Here is a 23,497-nt window from a genome sequence, read left to right as displayed (position 1 = left end):
GCGAACAAGGTGGTCCTCCGAACAAAAACCCTGGCAAGGAGGGTAATTGGGAGGGAACTCCTGGAAAGGAAGTGCATACCCATTTTCTACGAGATTGAGAACCCAAAGATCCGATGTAACCGATTCCCAATCCTGTAGAAAATGAGTAAGCCGACCCCCCACCGGAGCCACATGATCCAGAATGGCGGATCTAGTGCTGCTTTGCTGCAGGGGGAGGGGGTTGGCTATTAGAGGAAGAGGAGGAGGAGGAGGAGGAGACCTGGCGCCCACGACCACGGCCCCTTTGCTTTCCTCTGTAGGATTTATACAGAGGATTCTGGCGCTGCTGCTGCTGCTGTTGTCCTTGATTGTAGGGACGAAAATTGGGTCTGCCAAAACCCCTATACTTTCTAGTCGCAGAGCCCCTCGTCTGAAGGCCCAAAGACTTCGCCATAGCCCGACTGTCTTTGAATCTCTCCAGAGCTACGTCAGCCTTCTTCCCAAAGAGACCTGTCCCATCAAACGGTAAGTCCAACAGAGTAGACTGAACGTCAGAAGAAAAATCGGAAGACTTAAGCCATGCGGCCCTTCTTGTAGCCACAGTGGAGCCCATAATTCTGGCAACAGAGTCCGCCGTGTCCATACCACTCTGTATAACCATACGAGCTGCAGCCTGAGTATCAGCGACCACCTCGTTAAAATTCTTCTTATCGTCCTCTGGAAGCTTAGCAGAAAGCTGTTTGACAGAGTCCATCAACGCGTGAACGTATCTCCCCAAGAGGCAAGTAGCATTGGTGGACTTCAAGGCCATGCTACCCGAAGAGAAAATCTTTTTAGCAGACTGGTCCAGTTTTTTTGAGTCCTTGTCTGCTGGCACCTGAGGGAAAGAACCCGCAGCCCTGCTGGAACAGGCGGCCTGCACTACCAGACTCTCCGGTGCAGGATGCGTGGAAAGAAATTCAGGGTCATCAGGAGCCACCCTGTAACGCCTTGCCACTGACCTGGAAACTGCAGGAGCAGATAAAGGCCTCTTCCAGACCTCCTTTATCGGTTCAGTCAATGCATCCGTAAAAGGAAGCGTAGGCTCCACAATTGAAGAGGGTGAATGCAACACTTCCGTAAGGATGTTAGGCTTGTATTCAACTGTGGGCAAAGTCAAGCCTAGCAACTCTGCAGCCTTCTTTATGACGACATGATAGGGTGCCAAGTCCTTAGATGGTGTGTCAGAAACGGTTGGCAAACCCCATTCAGGAGAAAGTTCCAAGCCACTTGCATCCTGAAGGTCCTCAAAACAATCCCCCTCATGCAACTCTCCTTCCTCAACCTCGGAGTCCACAAACTCCTTCTCCTCCAAGAGGCGTTGAGCCCTGCGCCTCGACCACTCCATACGGACCGAAGTCGATGGATCTGGTAACGACTCCGACGGCGCCGGAGCCGACGTCGAGCGAGGAGCCGGAGGACGGGAAGTGCCACGATCCGAATCCACCCGAGGCCGATCCGGAGTCGGCGAAGCCGCATGCGAAGTCGACGACCTCGGCGGCGCCGTACCGAGCCAAGGAGTGCAAGGCGTCGGCATAAACGGCATAAAGGGGGCCGGGGCATAAGCCTGGGGCACACCCAAATTGAAAGACAAAGGACCCATGGGACCCATAGGCGCACCAGCGGGGTACATCGCCCTCGAGTAAACACCAAACATGGCGTTTAAAAACTGCGAGGGATCCTGACCTGGACCTGGAAAGGGTGGGTACGAACCCAACGGCCGCTCCGAAGGAGGCTGATCCGGCAAAGGCGCACCCTGGCCCTCTTGTTCTTCAGGCTCCACAACCGGAGTCGGTGCTCGAGGAACCTCTTCTTCATGCACCGATGAATGGTGCGACTCCAGATCCGGTTCCGGCTCATGAACTGGAGAACCAACGTGAGATTGAGCTGGAGAAGGAGACACGAAGTCCTTATGATGCTTTCTCGACTTCTTCCTCGAATCCGAAGACTCCTTGCCAGAGTGGTGTCTGGAGTGATGTTTACTCCTCTTATGCTTCTTTCTCGAAGAGCCCGAAGCATGGCCCGAGGCCGACTTGGAACCGGACCTCGACCTCCCTCTGGACCTTGATCTCTCTCTCGACCTCGACTTGGCCTTCGAAGCCGACCTCGACTTCGCCCTCGAAGCCGACCTTGACTTCGACCGCGACCGTTGTCTCGACTTCGAGCGCCTGGACACTGACCTCGAAGACCTTCCGGCTTCCCTTTCCTTCACCTTAGCGAGCAGAAGCTTCGCCTCCCGCTCACGCAAGGCTTTGGGGTTCATCTTGTCACAGGAACGACAGTTCTTGACATCGTGTCCCGAACCAAGACACCATAGACAGTCGGGATGCGGATCGGTGATCGACATCATCCGGGAGCAGGAACCACACTGTTTGAAACCTGTCTTCCTCGACGACATCTCCGGCGATGAAGCGAAATCCGACAGAGAAACAATAACAGCTAAACAGCTAATAGATACAAAAGTATCGCAGAAGATCCCAGAAACCGTTAGCGTCGACGACGCGGAAAAAAGGGAACTGACGTCATCACGCCGACGTGGGCCTTATGTGGAGTCGGTGACGTCAGACGGAGTCGCGCGCGAAGCCGTGCTCCTATGACGTCGTCCACGCCGGCGTGCTACGAAGAATTTTCCGAACGTTGCTGACGCAAGGGGGATATTCACAAGGTGAGGAATCCACACGGCAGATGTATCTATCAGAAACTTCTATACAATCACCACCCTATTTTTTTAACCTTGCCACCTGTTCTACAGAATAAAGTTTGTTTGGTAAGGAGAGCTAAGCAATTGTAATCCACTTCACTTTTGTTCACTTTATTCCCGATCACTACTGTCAAAAGCAGTTGGTCAACCTCCAGGTTGATGATAGCATACTATCAAAATAAGACCCAATGATGATGCTTTCACGTTCTAAGAGAAGCGGAGAACCAAGATATGCCGCTCCATCGCTCCTGTACGTGAATGAGGGTTTTTAAGTTGGTTACCACACCTGACTCTGGTATTACAGGTAGGAGTGTCCTCTTAAGAAAGCCAGGACAAGGTGTGTTCAAAAAGTTCTAAAATCACAATTTTGTAGACTCCTTGGCTGACTAATTAGCAAGAAGAAACGTCCTATACCTATAACAAAACTTCATTTGTGTGAAGTTGAAAGCTTTCGTTTGATTCACATGCTTAAAACATTCCTCATTGTGCAGCTAGGAATCTATGTTACATTGCAAACAACAGCAGAATAAGAAAACATTAATGCAATGCATTACTATATGCAGTATTTCTAAAATATCGTGAAAAGTCTAAACAGCAGCCAAAGAGGTGGATGTGCTCTGAGCTGCTCTTATCCCACAGGCCACAATGCTACAAGATATTCTTAGCACAAGTGCACGTTGAAGTAAAAGGCAAAGAAAGAAGGTCGCTTGAATATATGAAAGATACCAACGCTGGAGCATTGTAGTGGGAGGTAAGTAACATTTTCACCTTTTGCTTTAGATCTTTCATAGGTATGTATGCTTGAAGCAGGATTACTAACAGTGTGAAGAGTTTCCACTAACTGCACCAGATGCTGAAGCACCAGCCTCCCTCCACCCATTTCAAAATCACTTTTTAACTGGATAACTTAGCGGAAATGCTTAGAGAAGGTATGGACCAGGACAGAGTATTATGAAGGTCTGACTGACTAAAGTGTAGAAGGTATCGTAGGATCTGATGTTATTTGGCTGCAAGAGGCTTGCCGGTATGCGCCTTACCATTTACACAATCTTTTTGACTTTGAGGAGTATGTCTAAAAATTGTGGAAGGTGTCACCTTCCTGCCTTTATACTCTGTCTGCATTTGTTTGGTTTGCTTAAACAGTCCACCAGTAATTGCTTAGGTGCCAAGCAGTCTGGCAAAGGGAGCTCGTATCGCGGTTAAGTATCTGGAACTCACTCTTTGAGTGCATCATAGTTGATCTGAGCATGCACTGACTTTCAAATGAAAGGAAAAGTAAGATTATGTACCAAGACTGGTGGGCCCAAATGGCATGATCAGAATAATTTTGTATGGTTCCATTCTAGGCCTGGCTAGGACTCTGAGGAAAAGTTGATAATGCCTATTCCTGAAACCTTAGTTGCACTGCCTGTCATTTGCTGCTGGAGGTTGTTGAAAAGAGTTTGAAGACAGGGCACCTCATTTGCAAAATTAATCTGGAATTATTCCTTCTCCAACTTTTGTCTGCTGAGAGTGTCTACCTGGTCACCTTTAATAGAAGGTACTCCATGTCAATACAGGCATGATTTTATAGCACCTATTACCAAAGTTGTTGGTTTACCTAGATAGCTGTTGTAATCTGGTTCTCTGCTTTTGGGTACAGAGAAGTCATGGCCATTCAAAAATTACAGCTGAATTCTTCACACAATAAAAAGCTTGTAGAGCCAGCCGACTTGATATGAGTTCCAATACATTTATGTGAAAACGTAGTCATAATCCTTCCAAAGCCTCTTGTCGAAAGTCATCAAACCTTTGAGGTATGCATCTGTTCTCATGACAAACTTTGACAATTGTGCTTAGAATGGCAGTCCTGTACTCAAGATGACTATCAATCTTTACTGGGTTATGCTTACTGGATTGTTGCCTCTAAATAGAGTGTCCACATTTTGCTTAGGCAGTTGCTACAGTAGGTCAAACTATTTTTGTACAGGTGGGAGGACAATATCACTGGGAGAAGACCAAGACTTTCCCCCAATAGGGCTGACACTGCTTCTAGTAATATAGAATTCTATAATAGTGACAGGTAAAACTTCTCTTTTAAGGATAAGCCAAGTAACTGCATCAAACCCAGATCGACTGTGGCGGCCATCCTAACCATAGAGACAGTGGAATCCTGGTAATTTTGCCTTCTGATATTGGCCATTCATTTTGTGATGACCCTGAGTACTAACTTGATTCCAAAGTTAAATACTTGGGAATCATAAAATCACAGACATTTGTGATGCTGATGGATTGGGATATGGAAATAGGCATCCTGAAAAAATCCTCTCTGTAGGCCATAAGAGAGAAGATGTCTCGAAGGGTCATCAGTCTGTATAACTGCTTCCTGAGAAAAGCGTTCAGTTGTCTGAGCGCCAGGGTGAGAATTCTCCTTCCAGCCTTCTTCCTAATCAGTAAGTAAATGGAAAAAGTATTTACCTCTCTAGTATTTGGATACCTTTTTAATGTCCCTTTCCAGCAGCATGCACAGAATACCCGTAATTTCCTGCAGGTGGGTCACAAGTACTTTCTCTGTGTGAGTTTGGAAAAGGCTTGTGCTCAAATTCTAGAGGAAAACAGATGACACTGACCACCAATTTATCTGCGGTCATTGGTGGTCATGCCAGTAGCTAGTGTCAAATTCTGTCTTCAAATAGAGTCATTAAAAAGAGTGCAGGTATCCGGCTGAAATTTTTGTCTTTTGGACGAATCTTTGATAGAGGTTTAAAGTGCAAATCCTGCTTTTAGACGCAGGCAGGTTGTACTGAGTTATTTGTGTATGTCTCTAGTAGGTGTACCTAATTTAGGTTGGTGGCTGTAGGAGAAGAACACTAGCTCTCTTTTTTAGGTCAGAGGACTTATTTTGCATCATCAGACTTTGACCTAAAGCAAGAGAAAGAAAAGCAGGGGAGGAAGAGAAAGACACGAAAACAGTGACAAAAAGAGAAAGATAGAATGAAAAGGGACCTGTACAGTGGGACAAAAAACACGATGGTGGAGAAAAGAGGGATGAGGTAGTACCAAGAATAGCCAGTCTTGGTATTCGGCAACTCCCGCTTTTTGCAGCACACCGGTGGTGGGTTTCTAGAAACAAACTTGAGCCCCTGTGCTTCATATTTATTTATTTTACTAATTAAGCCGTAGAGAACTCCTGGGTGTTGGACATCTGCTAAGCAACTTTAAGTTGGCTATATTGGTATAAGGAATACTGCAATCTATTTCATTGCCCGTGGAAAAAATTACCCCAACAGACCTGTAGCAGCGGGTTTATACAGTGTCTGCCGGTTTTGAAGTTCTTTACACACTTCCCTCAACATGCTTGGAATGCCTCTGTGCTGCTGAGGAAATGACTGAGTCTCCCCTGGGTTGATCAGTCAGACTTGCTATGGTAACATCCACAAATTTACAGAGTCTTTCCGTCCATGTTACAACGCACCCTTTTCATGATCAGGCTGCAGTCTTTAAGCGAAAACAACTTTCCACCAAAAGTGCTGAAGTAGAGGAGATTCACTTCACAGATCTTTGCAGGTTTTCTGCACAGTCATGCAAAAAGCACAGCTTTCTCATAAACAGACGTGTAAATTAAGTATTTTGGCCCTTATATCTAGTAGTACATGATAGGCAGCTATTTTAACAGTGAGCAAATCTACAATATGTTCCTCCAGAGAACCCTTCTAATTCAAAATAAATTCCTCTTGATCAAATGCACGTCACCCTGCCTGTTGCGCTTCTTCACCTTTCTTATAGGAAGCTGGCTTCTTAAGTAGTGTTAGTGGTCTATACAGGCTGGTAAGATTAATGCTTACTTAGAGATATAGTGTGTGTGTGTGTGCGAGGACTGCTGGGTAAAGAGAAGAGAAAAGAAAACCCATCAGCCCACCCGATGGCGGAGCTTCATCATCTGGGATTTTTCTGTATGAACTGGTGATTGCAGTGCTCAAAAAAGGTGTGTAGTGAAGTGATGTTAAAATTGACTATCATGGTGCCTAACAAGAAACTTTATTAAGAGGGCCACCATGATTGCAAAGTTAAAAGCAGGGTGTGGATAGAATTTCAAACAAATATTACTATCCAATGGTAAATGTACTGGTCCAGTACATTTACCATGGTGGCCTTCTTAATAAAGTTTCTTGTTAGGCACCATGATAGTCAATTTTAACATCACATCACTACACACCTTTTTTGAGCACTGCAACACTTTGTCTCCCCACAGCCCCCAACCATAACACTCTTCTGGCTGTTCATCACTGGTAGATCCGGACCAGTAGTTCCCTTGTGATTCCTTAACAAGAAACTTGGTGGATACCAGTTCATACAGAAAAATCCCAGATGATGAAGCTCCGCCATCGGGTGGGCTGATGGGTTTTCTTTTCTCTTCTCTTTACTCAGCAGTCCTTGCACACACACACACACACTATATCTCTAAGTAAGCATTAATCTTACCAGCCTGTATAGACCACTAACACCCCCTTGTGTTCTTTTATTAGCTACATTAGGGGATTGGGTGCTTGTAGGTCCTTAAACTTTTTTCCCCTGGGACCCTGTCACAATTTGTGTATTTTGTTCTTAAGTAGTGTACCAAAATGAAGTACACTATGTAGAAAGTCCAAAAGTCCCTTATTGGCTTACAGGGTTTAAATGAATAATCCCAAATGCCCTCTTTGTGGTAAGTGTGGGTAAGCAGTTTAGGCTTATCAGAGGGTAGTGTTAAGCACTTGTACACACAGAGTCAACAAATGAGAGACACACTCAAGAAGAAACTGGAGACTTATTTAGAAAAATAACAAATTTTTATATAATTTTAGACACCTAGCTCATCAGAATAAGGTAAGAACCTTAGATGATATCAATGTTTACAGTAAAAACAGTAGAAAATGACACCTATCAGATTTGAGGCATGAGCCTCAAATGCGTTAATGTTACCCTACGGGAGAAACTTTCACTGCATAGGTAGACTTACAGATGAGCCACAGGACTGTTCTACTGGACTCAAGGTAAGTAGAGACCAAGGGCCAAGAAAGCACCAACAGTCAAGTTTACCTTCCCTGGAGTGTCAGGGTGCAGAGCTGCTGTACGCAGTGTTAGCCTGGAACGCTACTCAATAAAGTCTCCGGGAAAAGTACCTTTCAGAAAAAGGCTGCAAGCAAGTACTGGGGGACCAGTCCAGCAGAACACAAGGGGTGTCTCAGGATCACAGAGACAAGGTTGGTTTACTTGAGCCTGGGATGGGGAGCTCGGGTGCAAAGATGTTTTGGGTCGGTGAGTTAGAGGCTCTCGTGGTTCTTGAGGTGTACCTGCAGAAGAGGTTAAAGAACCACAGCAGGGCCCCTCTCGTTGTAGACCTGGCCTCTCTCAAAGTCCGTAGATGTGGAGGTAAATTTTGGCAGCAGTGGTATTCCAAGTGAACACAAAGATGCCTTGGTGTTTGCAACTAGCTCAAGTACTTTGGGTATTGGTGCTGGGCGGCTCCTAGGGGTCCGGACATCTCCATACATGGCAGGGAGACAGATCTGACCTCCTGGAGCAATGAATACCTCTTTCTGGAGAGCTGCTCCCTCAGTGGGTCTGGGGGTCGACAGAACGCTGTACAGGGCAGATGCAGCCGCGTGTCTGTTGGTGCAGGAAGTGGCTCCTCCACACCAAGGTAGATGTTGCTGGGTCAAGTAAGGGCTGGGCAGACCTCCAATGGTTTGGAGAGGTTATTCCGCTTCTGGATGAGTCTGTGATTCTTGGGAGAGCAGCAGCCAGGGAGGGTTTTGCCAAGTTAGGTGCTGGTCCACAGTTCTCACATCTTCGGCTCTTCTTTGCCTTTCTTCTTCTTTCAGGCAGATGAATCTGAGTTCCTGGTATCACAGGGCCACTTACATACACAATTTAGGGCTGTTAAGGGTAGTAGCCAATAGGCTACTTACTCCTGGGTTCACAAAACCCCATATATGACCCCTTCCTGTGAGGAGTGGGCATAACCCTGTCCCAGAGTTCCTAATTCCACCAAAAACAAGATGGTGTAACCCTTCTTTTGTGGAGCATATCAGGTAGACCACCTTAGGGGTGTGACTAGCCTGGAGGTGCAGCACACCTACTGCATAGCTAATTTCCTACCTGTCCTGGTGCCAAATGGGCCTCAGGGCAAGGGGTGGCATCTCCGAGGTCTGGGGTTTATGGGGATTGATTATCAAAGGTGACAGGTGCTTTGAAGCCACTGGCCATGACATGCTAAATCACTAGCCATCTTGCTGGAGGAGGTGTGAACATCTTTCTCCAGAGCAGGCAGTATTTCTAACCTCAGAGAGCACGGTTCTCACCTGCAGAGGGTGAAAAACTGGTCTTTGGTGGCAGACTAGACAATACAAGTCAGCCAGCACACTGGATACTGGTAGGATTTTCAGCGTGGACCTCTTTGGTGCCCTCTGGGAGCATGCCATGATAGAGCTAGTACCAGTAACATTACATATTTATTAAGACAAGGTGTTTGATAACAAACACCATAGGTTTCAGTAAAGCCATTATATAGCTTGGGAACTCGTAATGACCAGTGCCCAGCATATATACTTAAGCTGGCTTCCCTGCACACTTGTGCCATCTAGTAGTTGAACTAGACAGCACAGGGGCATTGCTGTTTGTGCAGATATGTTCTCAAACGGAATATAATTTACTGTGACATCCGGAATGCGCAGGAGGAATCACATTAAGCGTGCAGTAGTTGAATTCGAAGTAGGCAGGAAGAATCAGGAATGCGAAGGGGGAATCAATCCAAGCGTCACTTTTCTACATAGATCATCTACGAAGCGTGTATCATCATAGTGGCTTTGATGCCTTTGACTTTCTCAGGACAGTTACATGAATCTCAAATTAACCTGATCTTATTAGAATAAATTCCAATGTATATGAAGAAACTAGGAGTTTGCTCACAAAGTCATTCTGTGGGGAAGTATCATACTTGGAAGAGTAGTCCGCTCTGAACGGGTTTTTATGGTTGTTTATTTGGTTCCAGCGGTTGTCTCTGTGGTTATTGATTATCATGATCGTAAGAGGATTTCTGGATTATCAGTAGGACTATCTCGCTTGGTTAGTTATTACAAAATGTAATTTCCCCCATAAAGTCATCACCCGTCTGTAATCTATCTGGTAAGATTTGTCTTAGTGTTGTCAATCTACCTCGCTCAGCTCACCCTCGAACAGCCCCTACTTCACTTGTCTGAGCTTCTGGATACTAGCCAGTGTTACTCTGTATTCCCCTCGTATGACTGCCTTAAAGGCGTCCCATGTGTACACCCAATTAGTATTTTTCTTATGGTGTTTGTTTGGACTTTTTAATACTATAGAATTCCTGTTTTGTAACTGAGTCCCTGATCATCACTGAAAGGAATATCCAGTGTGTTGCGGTGTTGTGTGGGTAGCCACATTAGTGCTAGTTACTTCAGGATTGATCAGAGAATGTAACTGAATGCATCTTAGTTTCTTTGATTAGAGGCATAACAGCGTTACTCCCTAGAATGGAATCAATTCGGAAGATTTGTGTACATGTGAGACATATGAGTAAACTTCTTTCTAAGATTATTCCTCCCATCATGAGTCCCTCAAGCCTAAATTTCTCAGGGATGCCATAAATTTCTTGGTGAATCTACTGTCTTTGACTTTACGCTTGGGAATCTATCACCCACCAGCTGCCACGTAGAATTGAAGTCTTCCACAATTATAAGTTCTCCTGTGGAATGGTCCAAGTGTTTTTCAGAATGATATGAAGTATTTATCCTGCGCAGGATTAGATACATAGACTGTGGCCACCATGATGTTGCGGCCATGGATATATTCTGAGACAATAATAGATTTCCCCTCTTTTTCAAATTTATGGTAACTGAGTATGAAGCATAAGACATTTCAAATGAAGATTGTGCTTGGTTCCAGCCAAGGCGAATAATGCCACCATATACACCTTTTGTTTTAGGCAATGTTCATCTTGTTTTCGGAGGAGAGTTGCCTGGATGGCTATGATATCATACAGTCCTTCCCCAAATCCCTCCATAATTTAGTCCTTTTTTAGGTGAATTGAGAAACTTTCAGATTTAGCAATACAATGCCTACTGTCACCTACCAATCTCTGGGTTTTGAGAGTAATAATTTGAGGAACTATGACTTTGTATGATTGTCTAGAAGTCGTCTCTACCGTGTCTGTGCTGTTTGCTGTTAAGTATAGAAAAACTATAACATAATAACAATATCTGAACAAAATGTATACAAGAAAACTGATATCTGATGTTGAAACGTGCAGTGGATATCACAGGGAGTCGCGCTGATATATACGCCTAACTTGAGCCACCTTACAGTAGACCCCTGATTCTCTACAGTGATGTTATATGCATGCCCTGAATTCCCACCTATCCCACCCCCGTGAGCTCTGCAGTCTTTTTTTTTAGCTTGTTGTGTTGCAAGATATGTTCTTCCACTTTCCCTTGCATTATATTTGAGCTCTGGTCTTGGACCAAGGTTCAAATACATATTTTGGGCTGGAGGAGCTTCAAAGCTCGATGATGGGATGAGGTGCAGCTTGGGCTTCTTCCGTGAAGTGATAGGGCATTTTGAAGTTGTCAAACACTAATCCAAAAGGAAAAGTCCACTGGATGTGTTCTTTTAGTAGCATCTCTATTACTTGTTTGAATTGTTGGTGGTGATGTAGGGTCATCAGAGAGATATCCTGGAACAGGGCAAATGTGTGTTCATGGAAAAAGAGGATGTCTTAGCTCCTGCCTGTACGTATGGGTTTTTCTTTCAGCCTGAAGCTGTGCAGTTAGTCCTAAATGTTTGTGCCTTCTGCTTTCTTCGATAGGCCCCTGCACCCTGATGCTTTCCTTTCTTGGCATGCTTTCAAGGTCCTCTCATTTATGGGCAAAGTTTACCGTTGTTCCGCAAGTTTTGTCTCCTTTGTCCCCTTTTCCAGTGAATCCACCCTGGTTTCATTCTCCATCACTGTGGTGCCTACGTCGTCTACATCTTGACATAGCGCATCTATTTTCGTGCTTATATCTGCCTTCATCTCCGCCAAGTTTTTGTTATGCCTCTATTAATCTACTTTATGAGTCCATACTTAAAATCCTGGAGGCTTTGCACTAGTTAATCTTTTGGAGTACTAGAACTGTCAGAGTTTGCAGCTATACATGTGAGCTTGGCAGACCTAGGTTGATTGGCCGAGGTGTGGGCTCAAAGAAAATGGAGACCTTCTTCTGGCTCTCTTTTTTCAGAGGCATGAAGATTGTCCCTTTATTGTCTCCCAGCTATAGGCAGGGTGATGTCCATGCATAGTAGACCATCTGTGGTCCGCCTGAGGCTCTCACGATCCTATGTATGCATAGTATAGCATTGTTAAAGCACAGTGTGCACTTTTCCTCTCATCTGTGACTTCTAGAAAGAGTGTGCTTCTATTTGACAAGGAGGAAGCACTCCGTTCTCTGTCATGATCTGTATACTTTGTAGTGCTCTCCCCTGGCCTTCAGTCATGAATGAGTCACTTTCCCACCCTCTCTCTGAGCTCATTCAGGTGCTTGTCTCTCCATGCGTTTGATCATGAAATGGTGGGTATCTCTTATAATATGTTCTCAAAGCATCTTTGAGCATCAAGGCAACTTTGAGCATCAACACTCCTCCTGTGGATGAGGTTTCTTAGGGCCTGCTTAGTGTATTGCCAATAGTCAGGGTGCCATGCCAGTCTCCCCCGTCCCCCGAAGTTTCTCTTTGCATTACAGCACGGGACTATTTAGTTCAGGTGGATGGGAGCACTAGACTTGCTATTCAGGTTGTTGCTGCTGTCGGACGTGCTCCTCTTCTCCCCCATGGAAGCACAGCAGAATCAATAGCCACCCCAAAGGTTAGTCACAGTCCTAGGAAGTTCCATTCATCAACTTACTGCTGCTTCTGGTTTTCTGCAGGCTTAGGAGCAGACGCACGGCTACCAAGTTTACCCACATGTGGCATTACCTCCATCCCCGAGTAGTGTATTCACCAGAGCAAGAGCTGGACATTGAAGCAACTGCAGAGACATGCTAGTTGTTCTTAAGATATAGGGCAACCACAAAGCCCCCCTGCTGATTAAGGCGAACTTCATTAGGGTTCCTGGGAGCTTTGACACAACACATCTAAGCAGCTATCTTGTGGATCACCCTTACTATGTATTCAATTTTTTATAAATACTCTGGTTTCTGGTAAATTTATAAGAGAAGTCTTGAGCTGTTTCCTGGATTTTATTAAATTAATGCTAGAGAGAGGCAAAACAGATAAAATATGACTAATTGCATAAGATCTCACGCCTTTGTACATCATTTTATAACTCGAGGCGTGGACAATAAGAAGAGCACTGAATAAGTCCGGAATCTAGCTAAGACATGATGAGACATTGGAACTAAGTGGTCCATAGAAAGGCTGATGAGTCGGACATTGCAACATTAATAGGCATGTATTGGTTGCTGCCAAAGCTGACTGCAGACTGCTGGAGATACAAAGTCCTGGTTGCTCATACCCATGAAAAGGCTAGCCCCTCAAATATGTAGTTCATGCAGGTGTTGTATTATGTATTCTATTGAAACAAACCACGGTATGAACAACTGGCATATTCCAGACCAAAATGATTTTCAGGACAAGAAAAACCTCTCCTGAGGAATAGCCCCACTACTAATGCCTCCTCATACATGTTTCAATGTCTTTGCATGCCAGCTGTTGAACATAAAATAATTTAGCACAAGAGGGTGTGTGATCATCGCCCACTCAAAGGCCCTTCTCCCACAACAGAAACAGAGTAGTTTATTCTTTTACAGAGACCTAGTATAATGACTTTGATCTGCATGACCTCAATTGCTAGTGGACAATCTCTTACAAATCCATGTCCTCAGCTGGAACAAAACAACAGTTTTGCTCAACATTCACTGAAGAGTACACTTCTCCCTGGGCAGACATTCGCATATTCATTCGAAGAATAGAGCAACCTTGCATTACACATGAGGTGGGCTAGGAATTTTTTTTTTGAGGCAGAGGACTCTAGCATATACCACAAAGCACCTCGGGTCTAGACAGAAAGGTAGGAGAATGGGAAAAAGGCGGGGGTAAGTGTATGTCAAGGGTTAAGACAACAACCTCCTCTATTGGAGAAGAGAACCTCTTGTGCCAAAACCCATCATTCACAAATTGTGATGTATCATCATTTGGGTCTGGCCTCCTCTCGCCAGGGAACTCAGTCTGAGAGATTGACTGGGGTACCCTTAGCTGATTGAAGAACTAGAGGATGGCGGATGACTCCATGAAACCCAAAGGCATAACTAAATATAGTGTGAAGAGGATTATTTACTGAAGAAAAATAGAAAAGGCAGCGCTGAATTATACAAAAAGGTGTGTTTAAAATTAAGTGAGGGAACTCTATACCAAGTTTATTCCAAGAGTGCCATTGTCATGATTAAAAAGCAGTATGCTAACACTTGAAGTTATCAAATGTTAAGCAGTGAAATTAGGTCGACATGTTTTTGCCCTCACAATGATCTAATAGTATTGGGGCATTCTTCAGGACCAAACCAACAAATTATACAAAGCTGCTGCTAATGGTGAGAAACTATGAAGTGATAAAAGTAAACACAAGCATATACTCCACCAGTAATGTCCAACTGGGAAAGTGTGGAAGTGATTACCGGGTACCCATATCAATTGGGTGTCACCCTCACCTCAACCTGGTCACTACTCAGGGAAGGGGGCCCAGCTCTATCCGTCGGTACCCCAGTGCCAACCCATGAGCCCTCCCTGTCTTTCCCTTTGGGGTACTGCGCTCAATGCTCCTTATGCTGGCAGCGAGTCTTCACCCCCCCGCCCCCACACACACAGATGGGTCATCTGCGTGGACTGCACTGGGTTCCCGCTTATATGCAGTACCTGCAGCGCTTCCTTCTACACAGAGCTTTGGTCGTGGAGATGCAGTGACCGCTAGCGCTCACAGATCCTGACTGACACGGCCCTTGAGAGAGCCCGGACGTGAGCGGAGCCAACTATTCTGCCCGTCCAAGGGGGCGCCTGTACCTAGGCAAGAGAGTAGAGCCCATCATTCCGCCTGTCCAAGGGGGCGACTGTACCCAGGCGAGAGTGATCCCTAAAACTTGAAATGTGTCTACCCCGTGCTTGACACGGTGCCAGACCAGCTCTGCCGCGTGCCAGCAGCCCTCGCCACCTTCGGCCTCATATGCGCCTATTCTCCCTCCTCGTCATGCTCACTTAAAATGATTCATATTTCAAAATGACCAGAACTAATGCCCGTGGTGATTTACAAACTCCACGCGATAAACTTCAGTCTGGCGAGTGGCGTGCGCGTCCTTCTCCGAGGCTCTTCCTTCTGTGAGGCCGTGGTGCAACGCCTTCTGCCTGATTAACATTGATTTTTAATTGAAAAGTGATGCAATATTTTTAATTCAAAAGTGATGCAATTAAGACTATTCATTTAGCACACATATCACGGCACACAAAAAGGAATAAGGGAGACGGTGCTGGCGGATAACACCCGGCGAATGGCTTTTTTTGTTTGGACTCTGACAACCGCGGTGGGTGCCAGGAGCAGATGCAGGGTAGGCCTTTCTTCGCGGAGCTGGTGTGGCTGCTGTGTCGCTCATTTTTCTCTGCCTTTCTTCCCGGGGTCTCGGCTGCACAGAGCGGTTGATCTTCTGTGCGAGTCAATCTGTTCCCTGGGTCCGGGGAGATGGGGCCAGCGATCAACCCCTGCGCGTGTCAACAAACAACTCGGCACTGGATGCACACGGCGAGTTCCGCGGAACCGGGAGGAGCTCTGCAAACACTGGGGGTCTGGCTTGACACTGCCCTTAACTTTAGAACTCAAACTAAAAAGGTGCCTGGGACGTGCTTTGGGCTGCTGCGGGAGTTTAAACCCCTTCTGGGCTTCTTCAAACCCTCAGTCAGGCAGGTTGTCATCCAGGCTCTGATTTTGTCCAGACTGGACTATGCTAGCTCCCTCTACATCGGGGCTAATCAGACTGAGATTGTCAGACTTCAAGGGGTCCAGAACGTAGCAGCCCGAGCGCTCCTTAGCTTGCCAAGGCGTTGTTCTAGCTTGAATGCCATACGCCACCTTCATTGGCTTGCCAGGCATATTGAATTCAAGGCTCTCTGTATTACCTTTAAAATCCTCAACTCTTCATCGCCCAGCATTTTGTCAAACCTGCACTCTTTCTATAACCCCTCCTGCCAACTCTGCTCTATGGGACAGAATTTGGTGGTTGTCCCTAAGGTGAGGAGGGCTCGTGCTGGTGGCCACTCGTGTCGGGGGCTGGCTTCTAGACTCTGGAATTCCCTTCCCATTCACAGTCTACAGCTTTATCTGCCCTTCCGTAAAGCTATTAAAACGTTTTTGTTTCCTCCTCTATAAGTTGTTCTGTTGTCTACCAGCTGCGCTAATCTGGTTTCAGCGCTGGGGCAGCCGCGAGCTTTACAAATCAGCTTAACATAACATAACGCGCGGACCCGGCACCGGTGCGGGCAGCGAGTCTGACCCACGGACCGGGGAGAGGTCTGTAAACTCCTCGGAGTCATGGGACCAGAGACCAACTAAGCACGCACGTAAATAAACACTTACGCTCTGCACCGGCTGCACACAGTGAGTCAGTCTGTTCTGCAGTCCGGAGAGAAGTCTGTGAGCGCCTTTGAGTGATCGGGCCGGATGACGATCACCATTCGTAAAACGTAAAAAAAAAAAAATAAGGTGATCACGGTGTCCCTAGCGGGCGCCACGCCCATTACCATAATAAATAAAAAACACACAATTTAGAGCGCATAGCACTGCAGTCACCATTGTCGAAATAGTGCTCACCCACCGGATAAAGCCCACTGTGCAATGCCGCAAGCAAAAGATCCATTCGGGATGGGCCATACCAAAAGGAGACAGGACGGTCACCAAAAAGCCTCACTTTCAATCGGTGGCCAGTGTTTTGCATAAAGGATGACGCCAGCCAATGGGAATGATGGGCGGTGCTTCAAGTCCCCTTCTGAAATCTCCTTGATCACAAGAGGCAACGCAGAGCGACCAGAGCGTTGCGCTGCAATGCTACCCAAGACCTAAAAAGGACCCAGTCTACAATCTCCTGATTTATCCAGTCACTCCTTTTTTAGAGCTATTCCCCAAGTCCCTCTGAGGGGTGCGTCCAATGAGCAAGCCTATCCTGGGTCAGCAAACAGTTTTCTGTTACCTAGCACAGCAGGTGACAGTGTATATCTAGGAGGGTATGAAGAAGCAACATAACACAAATACAAAAGCCTGAAAGTTCAGCAGGCACAGCTAGAGACTGTGGACGTTTGAGAATATCCTCTTGCAGACAATATAATTCTCTCAGAGACAAAGTTCCTCATGAGAAATCTGATTAGCGCATTCTGCTTCCTTTGACTCACTCTGAATGCATCTGAAGCAGGCTATATCCTCACTGTTGATCATGGTCTCTTCCCCACCCGTTCTTCACATTTTCCAGTGGCATTTTAGATTTACTATAATTTTGTTTATTGATTGTGAACATTACAGCAGCATCTTAGGGGCCAAATCTCAGCTATAACTTTTGGATGCTTTTTACTTTAACACCTTAGCTGCGTGTAAACATTTCTCCCCAGTGCTGCGCTGTCCATTAGAACTAGTGCTGAATGGACGTTCAATGGTCGTGCGCAGCACTGGGGAGGTAGCGCTGCTGACGACCATTGGCCGTCAGCAGCACTTAAGGGGTTAAGGGACATTTGTGTTTACATCATTTGGACGCGTTTGAGCTTTATGGGACATTTTAAGTTTTACCTACCAGCAAGCCACTCACAGCTTACTATTGGTAGGCTTTATTGCCACTCGTTTGCTTGCTTCTTATTCAATAGCTTATCTTCATTTTCTTGTGTTTGTCCCCTCTCTGGAGCATAGCCTGTTTACTAATCTTTTGCCTGGCAGACCTTCATTCATCGCCTGATCGCTTTTTGGGAACTACTTTTATTCTTTTTGGTTAAGAACTCCCTGAGAGTACGTGTTTTCCAGATCCCTCCCCCATGTGCTTCTTCCTCTGCCAAATACACACCCTGCGCTGTGTTTTTCTCTCTCCCTTTTGTGTTGCTCTCTCTTTCTTGTGTAGTTTTCTCCTCCTAATTGTCCAAAGCTCCATGGTGCATCTCCCTCATACACTTCTCCCCAAACCCTATGTGGTTCACTCCCTCATGAGCTGCATGCGCTCCCTCAAGTGCTTTTCCCTTGCCACACACACCCGCCCTCCAGGCTGTTTTCAGCATTGTGGGCTACTCACCCTGCCCCCATGCCACTCTCTTCCTCTTCTCGCTCCTCTGCTGCCCATCCCATCTGCTTAGTTTTCAGGTCTCGACCTAAAGCATTGCTTTAGCAATGCTTTTTTGTCGAGATTTCTAGTAAGCGGTCCGAAAAGTCTGCCAACGGAGGATTAGCCCCAGTTCATGTGAGACAGGCGCATGCACAAACCAGCCACGTCACAAACCACCATTGGTCTGTGCCTCGCATCAGACTTCAGAAGCTGCCGCTCCAGCCCCCAATAACACTTCAAAGGCTGCCGCTTCCCCGCCCCCGCATCAGACTTCAAAGGAATGCGCTCCTGCTCCCCCGCCGCAGCAATGCCGAGAGCTTGTTTTTATGTTTAAATACTGGACTGCGCATAAAGCTATTTGCTGGATGTGCGCCATTATGAAGAGGGTGAGAATCGGAAGCTGTGCGTTTTTTTCTACACTTGCAACAGTTGTCTGGCTCGTGGTTAAGAACGCTGATTGCTTAGCATGTTATATGTGGCTTTTCGTTAATGTGCGTACTGTTTTATTTTCTATTTGAATGCGTAGATCCTGCGGTTGCACTACAGGCCATGTACACGCCTTTAATGCCGCTTTTGAAGATATTTAAGACATGATCTGTAAAGGCGCTATTTTTAAGTCCTGAACCTTGAATGTGTACAATTGCATTAGCTTAGGTTGCAGTCTAGCTATGTGCACAGCTTTGATGCTGCGTTAACGCTCCTCTACTTTAGCGTGGCACGTTTACATGCATTCTCTTAAGCTTCAACACTTCTCTCCTGCACTTTTAAAAACATTAGTTGGGGACGCTTAATGTGCATGCAGTTTATTTAGTATTTCTTGTGCAGTATAAAACATTAGAATATACGCGTAGTTATTGCTGCTTTGCAGTACAACTTACCTACATGCCTGTCATACCGCATTAACATTTCTCCTATGAGCATGTTATTGGCAGTTTATTTGCTTTTACTAGTGCAGTATTAAACATTAGATATAAGCGTGGTTGTTGTTAATTTGCCATACTGCCTATGTGCACGCCTTTGATGTCGCATTAATATGTAGGTGCTTACAATTAGGCACGGTGGCATAAGTTGCAGAGCAAGCTATGTGCAGGCGTATTAGTAATACGCAGTTAAAGTGGCTTCTGTTTTTATATGCGTGTTGGTGGCAGTTTATATTTTTGTGCTGCAACCAGTGCGGTATAAAACATAATATATGCGTGCGGTTTGTGTTTCTTTTCATGGACATAAGTTTTGTGTAGTTTTGTAATATTACTTATTGATACGTTTTAGTTGTACTGCATGCATTAAAAAGCAGCTTTACTTTTTAGTATGTGCTTTAAATGCATAAAAACGCTGCTTTTATTTTCAGTATGCACTTTTAGAAATTCGTTAACGCTTTTATTAAAATGCAGACTAATTAGAGGCAGACAATGTAGGTGCGTACAACTGGCGTCACATTCTTAATTTGTTTTTTACAGTTAGCACCATAGAAACAGCAAATCAGTTAGGCTAGCGCCTTGTTATCGTAGGTTTTCTTTTGTGCTAATTTTTCGTTGCTTAGCATTTCAAAGCTACAAAAGGAGTGTTTCTGTTTTTGTTGCTGACACCATCTTATAACACTTTGTCTTCTTTGTTCACCACTTTAGGTTGTACGTTTAAAATAAGTAGAGGCAGAGAATGTGGGCGCATACAACTGGCGCCACATTTCCAATTTGTTCCCTTCCTGCTAGCACCTCAGAAGCAGCAATTGAGTTAGCCTGGCGCCTATTGGTACAAAAGAAGTGTTTCTGTTGCTGATGCCATCTTAAAACACTTCGTCTTCTTTGTTTAGCATTTTAGGTTGCACGTTTAAAATAAGTCGTGGCAGACAATGTGGGCGCGTACAACTGTCGCCACATTTCCAATCTGTTCCCTTCCTGCTAGCACCTCGAAAACAGCAATTGCGTTAGCCTGGCGTCCATTATTGCACTTTTTTCTTGCTCATGCTTTATTGCTTAACATTTGGAAGCTTAAAAGTAGCGCCATATTTCTACATGGCTTACTTTGTGCGCTTTCTACTAAAAACAGTTAGCTTAGTTTGTATAATATCCATTGGAAAAAAGTTAGTTGTACAGCGCGTGATTGCACTGTAAATAATACTGTTTGTGCATGCATGCAAAACAATGCACGTGAACACAATGTGATGCAATAATATGCATGTATTTAGGTGTGTTGTGTAAATGCTATCGCACTACTGTCTCTTTTACACACTATGCTCTATCTAGAACACACACATTTTTGTGTCATACCCACTTCTGTCTGGGTGTGTCTCCTCGTTCCTTTATGGGGGCTGTGCTTCTGTTCTCTGTGAGAGTGAAGTGAGCAGGCATAGTGCTTTCAGTGGCTGTTACAATGGCTTGATGATGAGTATGATAGAAATCCCAATCTACTGAAGGTCCATGTAGACGGTTGGGAGACAGAGAACATGACAGCACCAGCCACACACACATAAACACACACAACCACACACAACCACACACACACACAACCACACACACAACACACACAACCACAGACACAACCACATACACAACCACAGACACAACACACACACACAACCACACCATCAGTGCACACTTTCACCAGACACAAACCCCATCAGTCGTCAGTGTACGCTTTCACCGGGCACAAACACCACCAGCCGTCAGTGCACGCTTCCACCGAGCACAAACACCACAAGCCGTCAGTGCATGCTTCCACCAGCACACACCACCAGACGTCAGTGCACGCTTACACCAGTCACCCACACACCACCAGCCGTCAGTGCACGCTTTCACCAGGCACACATACACCACCAGCCATCAGTGCACACTTTCACCAGGCACCCACACACCACCAGCTGTCAGTGCACACTTTCACCAGGCACACACACCACCAGCTGTCAGTGAACGCTTCCACCAGGCACACACACCACCAGCCGGCAGTGCACACTTCCACCAGGCACCCACACCACCAGCCACCAGTGCACAATTTGTACATGCACACACACCACCAGCCATCAGTGCACACATCAATTGTTAACGCATCCACAATTAACTATTGCAGCAATCGCAGTATGGCACACTTTACTTTTAAACATATTCATCTAAAGCGCAGCATGCCACCATTGCTACAAAAATAAATTCGCATTTTTTTTGCCTACAATTTATAGACTTTTGTTGCAATTTGTGTTGCAATATTTAGCAATGCCAATAGCTCAAACTTAATCAATGCGAGACCTATTGCATTGCAAATGCTTGTTGAAAAATGTTATTGAGAGTTTTGTGTTATTATTTTTTTATTACTATTTAGTGATCCAAGTGGCGCCAGCCATCTCATAATGGATATTAAAAAAAAAAAAAGAAGATGGTGGCCGCATCATTATGTTGGCTCAGCCAGGTGTGGTGAAGCATGTGTGCGCTGACAGAGTAATACGACTGACAACAACGTTGTGTCCTCCCTCCTTATTAATTCTTTTTTTAATGATTAATTTTGCTAAATGCTTTTTGCCAATATTGCACAACATTGGCTAACTACATTTGTAAAACCAATGGCTCTGAAACCCAATACCTAAGCCAATGCTTGTTTACTTTTCCATTTGAATGTTATAGACTTTTAAATTGTTTTACATTCTTCGAACCCCACGGTTTCTTTTATTTTAAACATATGTGCTTAATAGAAATTCTCAGAATCCCAGGACAATACGGTTGTGCATTACCTTAGATTTACAAAAGTGTATCATTCCTTTTGGAATTACAGTCTTGGCATAGCTGCTTGTGGCTTTACCACAGTGTTTAAGTGTGTGATTTTGACCACATGTTTTCCAGAAGCGGTTCCTTGTGCTCGCCAGTGCACAAATTAGAACAGAGGTGCCTCCGCGTACATTTTCACTCAAAATGTATGTCTTTTCTTAGCCTTGTATGAAAGAAGAAAATACTAATGTTTGCTAAACCTTGATTAATAATCCCACTTTTGAAAATGGACAACAAAATAAATCCTACACTATGAATCATGGTAAGCCGTGCATGTCTATTAACATACATCTTGGACAGATGATAGAGCAGAAAAAACTCACCAGCTCCCCAAAATGCTTCATGGCATATTCCAGCACTCCAGCTGCGGCCTCTGGCTGCTGCAGTTTATTGTTTATGCTGGAAAACAAAAGGTAAAGTCAGTATGGCTCACGTCTCTACAAGAGACCATCTTCCTGTTAAAGTGCTTGAAAACACACACACTTTCTGTATTATTATTGTTGTCTAATAATATAGGACCTATTACTTGAATTACAGTATTTCGAAAAGGTTTAATAAATAGCTACTCCTGAACAAGCCCAACTCAACCATAGTCTAGGCACAACTGGTCGATATCAAGTTTAAGGAAATAGTTATAGATTAATCTTGCATCATTCCACAACATAAACAGAAGTATAAAACCTTTAGTAATTCTGACCTGTACCAAGACGAATTTTCACATTAAAGCTATATTGCCAGTGCAATTCAGTTGTGCACATATTAATCATGTGTTACAGCCTCTATTGTTCTCTCATCACAATTTTTGTAAGGTATTTGGTTTACAGTCAAAGCTGAGGCAGTGGTCCAGTTCAAGGCTTACGTATGATCACAGGTGAAAACCAAGGCATTTATTTTTAGTTTGGAAAGCTGCACTCCATTCCTCTAGGGCTGCGGAGGGTTGTACTGAGCTCCCCTGGAATCCACAGGCCGTCATATTTAGAGAGCCCTGAGGAGTTGCAGCAACAGCGGATCACCTAATGGAACTGAAAGTTTGCTAAGCACGCACCAAGTTTTCGTGTTTTTCAGAAAAAAACTCGCAAAGCAGGTGTTTGTTTCTGAAAAAAATCAAGAAAACTAATGGTTCCAACACCGTAGGAGTTTTCGCCCAGTGTGTGTGGAGATCATTTTTATTATTTTTCCTACTCTGTACCGTCGGGCTGAAAATAAAGCGATTTGCCAGAATCATAATAGAGCGGGCAGACAAAGGTTGGCAGACATGGTACTCCTCCATGCATGTGATGGTGAGCCCTGCCCAACAAACTCCAAATAAGAAACAAATTCTCGTTGTTTACTCACTTAAAAAACCACTTAAATGAAGGACATACAATTAGTATGCTAGTCTGTGATGATTAAGCAAGTATTCTATTGGCTTTATACATTGCTAGATACAAACTAGTAGCTCAGACCTTGAGAGAAAATGATGGGACCTACCAGATGTTTCTCGCACCCGTGAGTAAAACGACAACTTCAGCTCTACAGCTGTGCAAAGGAATCATGTCCACTATGAAGTCATTTGAGTGGCAGATCTGCATTTTCATCCATACTTCTTTGGGGTCCTCTGCTCTCAACATCAAGGACTCCCCCAGCAAATGCTACTCAGGCAACTCTTGCTGAACCTGCTGCTTACTTACAGGGGGTAACAAGCA

At 45.0% G+C, this 23,497-nt stretch overlaps 1 protein-coding gene across 2 annotated transcripts in view; it reads right to left on the bottom strand.

Moving 5' to 3' along the window:
• Positions 1 to 23,497, bottom strand: part of MTOR (mechanistic target of rapamycin kinase) — a 938,810-nt gene that overhangs the window by 342,885 nt on the left and 572,428 nt on the right. For both annotated transcript variants that reach the window (XM_086921314.1, XM_086921315.1), the window contains one exon: positions 22,136 to 22,211. In XM_086921314.1, coding sequence (XP_086777440.1) covers positions 22,136 to 22,211 — 76 coding nt within the window. The remainder of the gene's footprint in view (positions 1 to 22,135; positions 22,212 to 23,497) is intronic.

This window comes from Lissotriton vulgaris, chromosome 5, assembly GCF_964263255.1.
Source record: "Lissotriton vulgaris chromosome 5, aLisVul1.2, whole genome shotgun sequence".
Classification (NCBI taxonomy): Eukaryota; Metazoa; Chordata; class Amphibia; order Caudata; family Salamandridae; genus Lissotriton; species Lissotriton vulgaris.
This window is presented reverse-complemented; position numbering and strand designations above follow the sequence as displayed.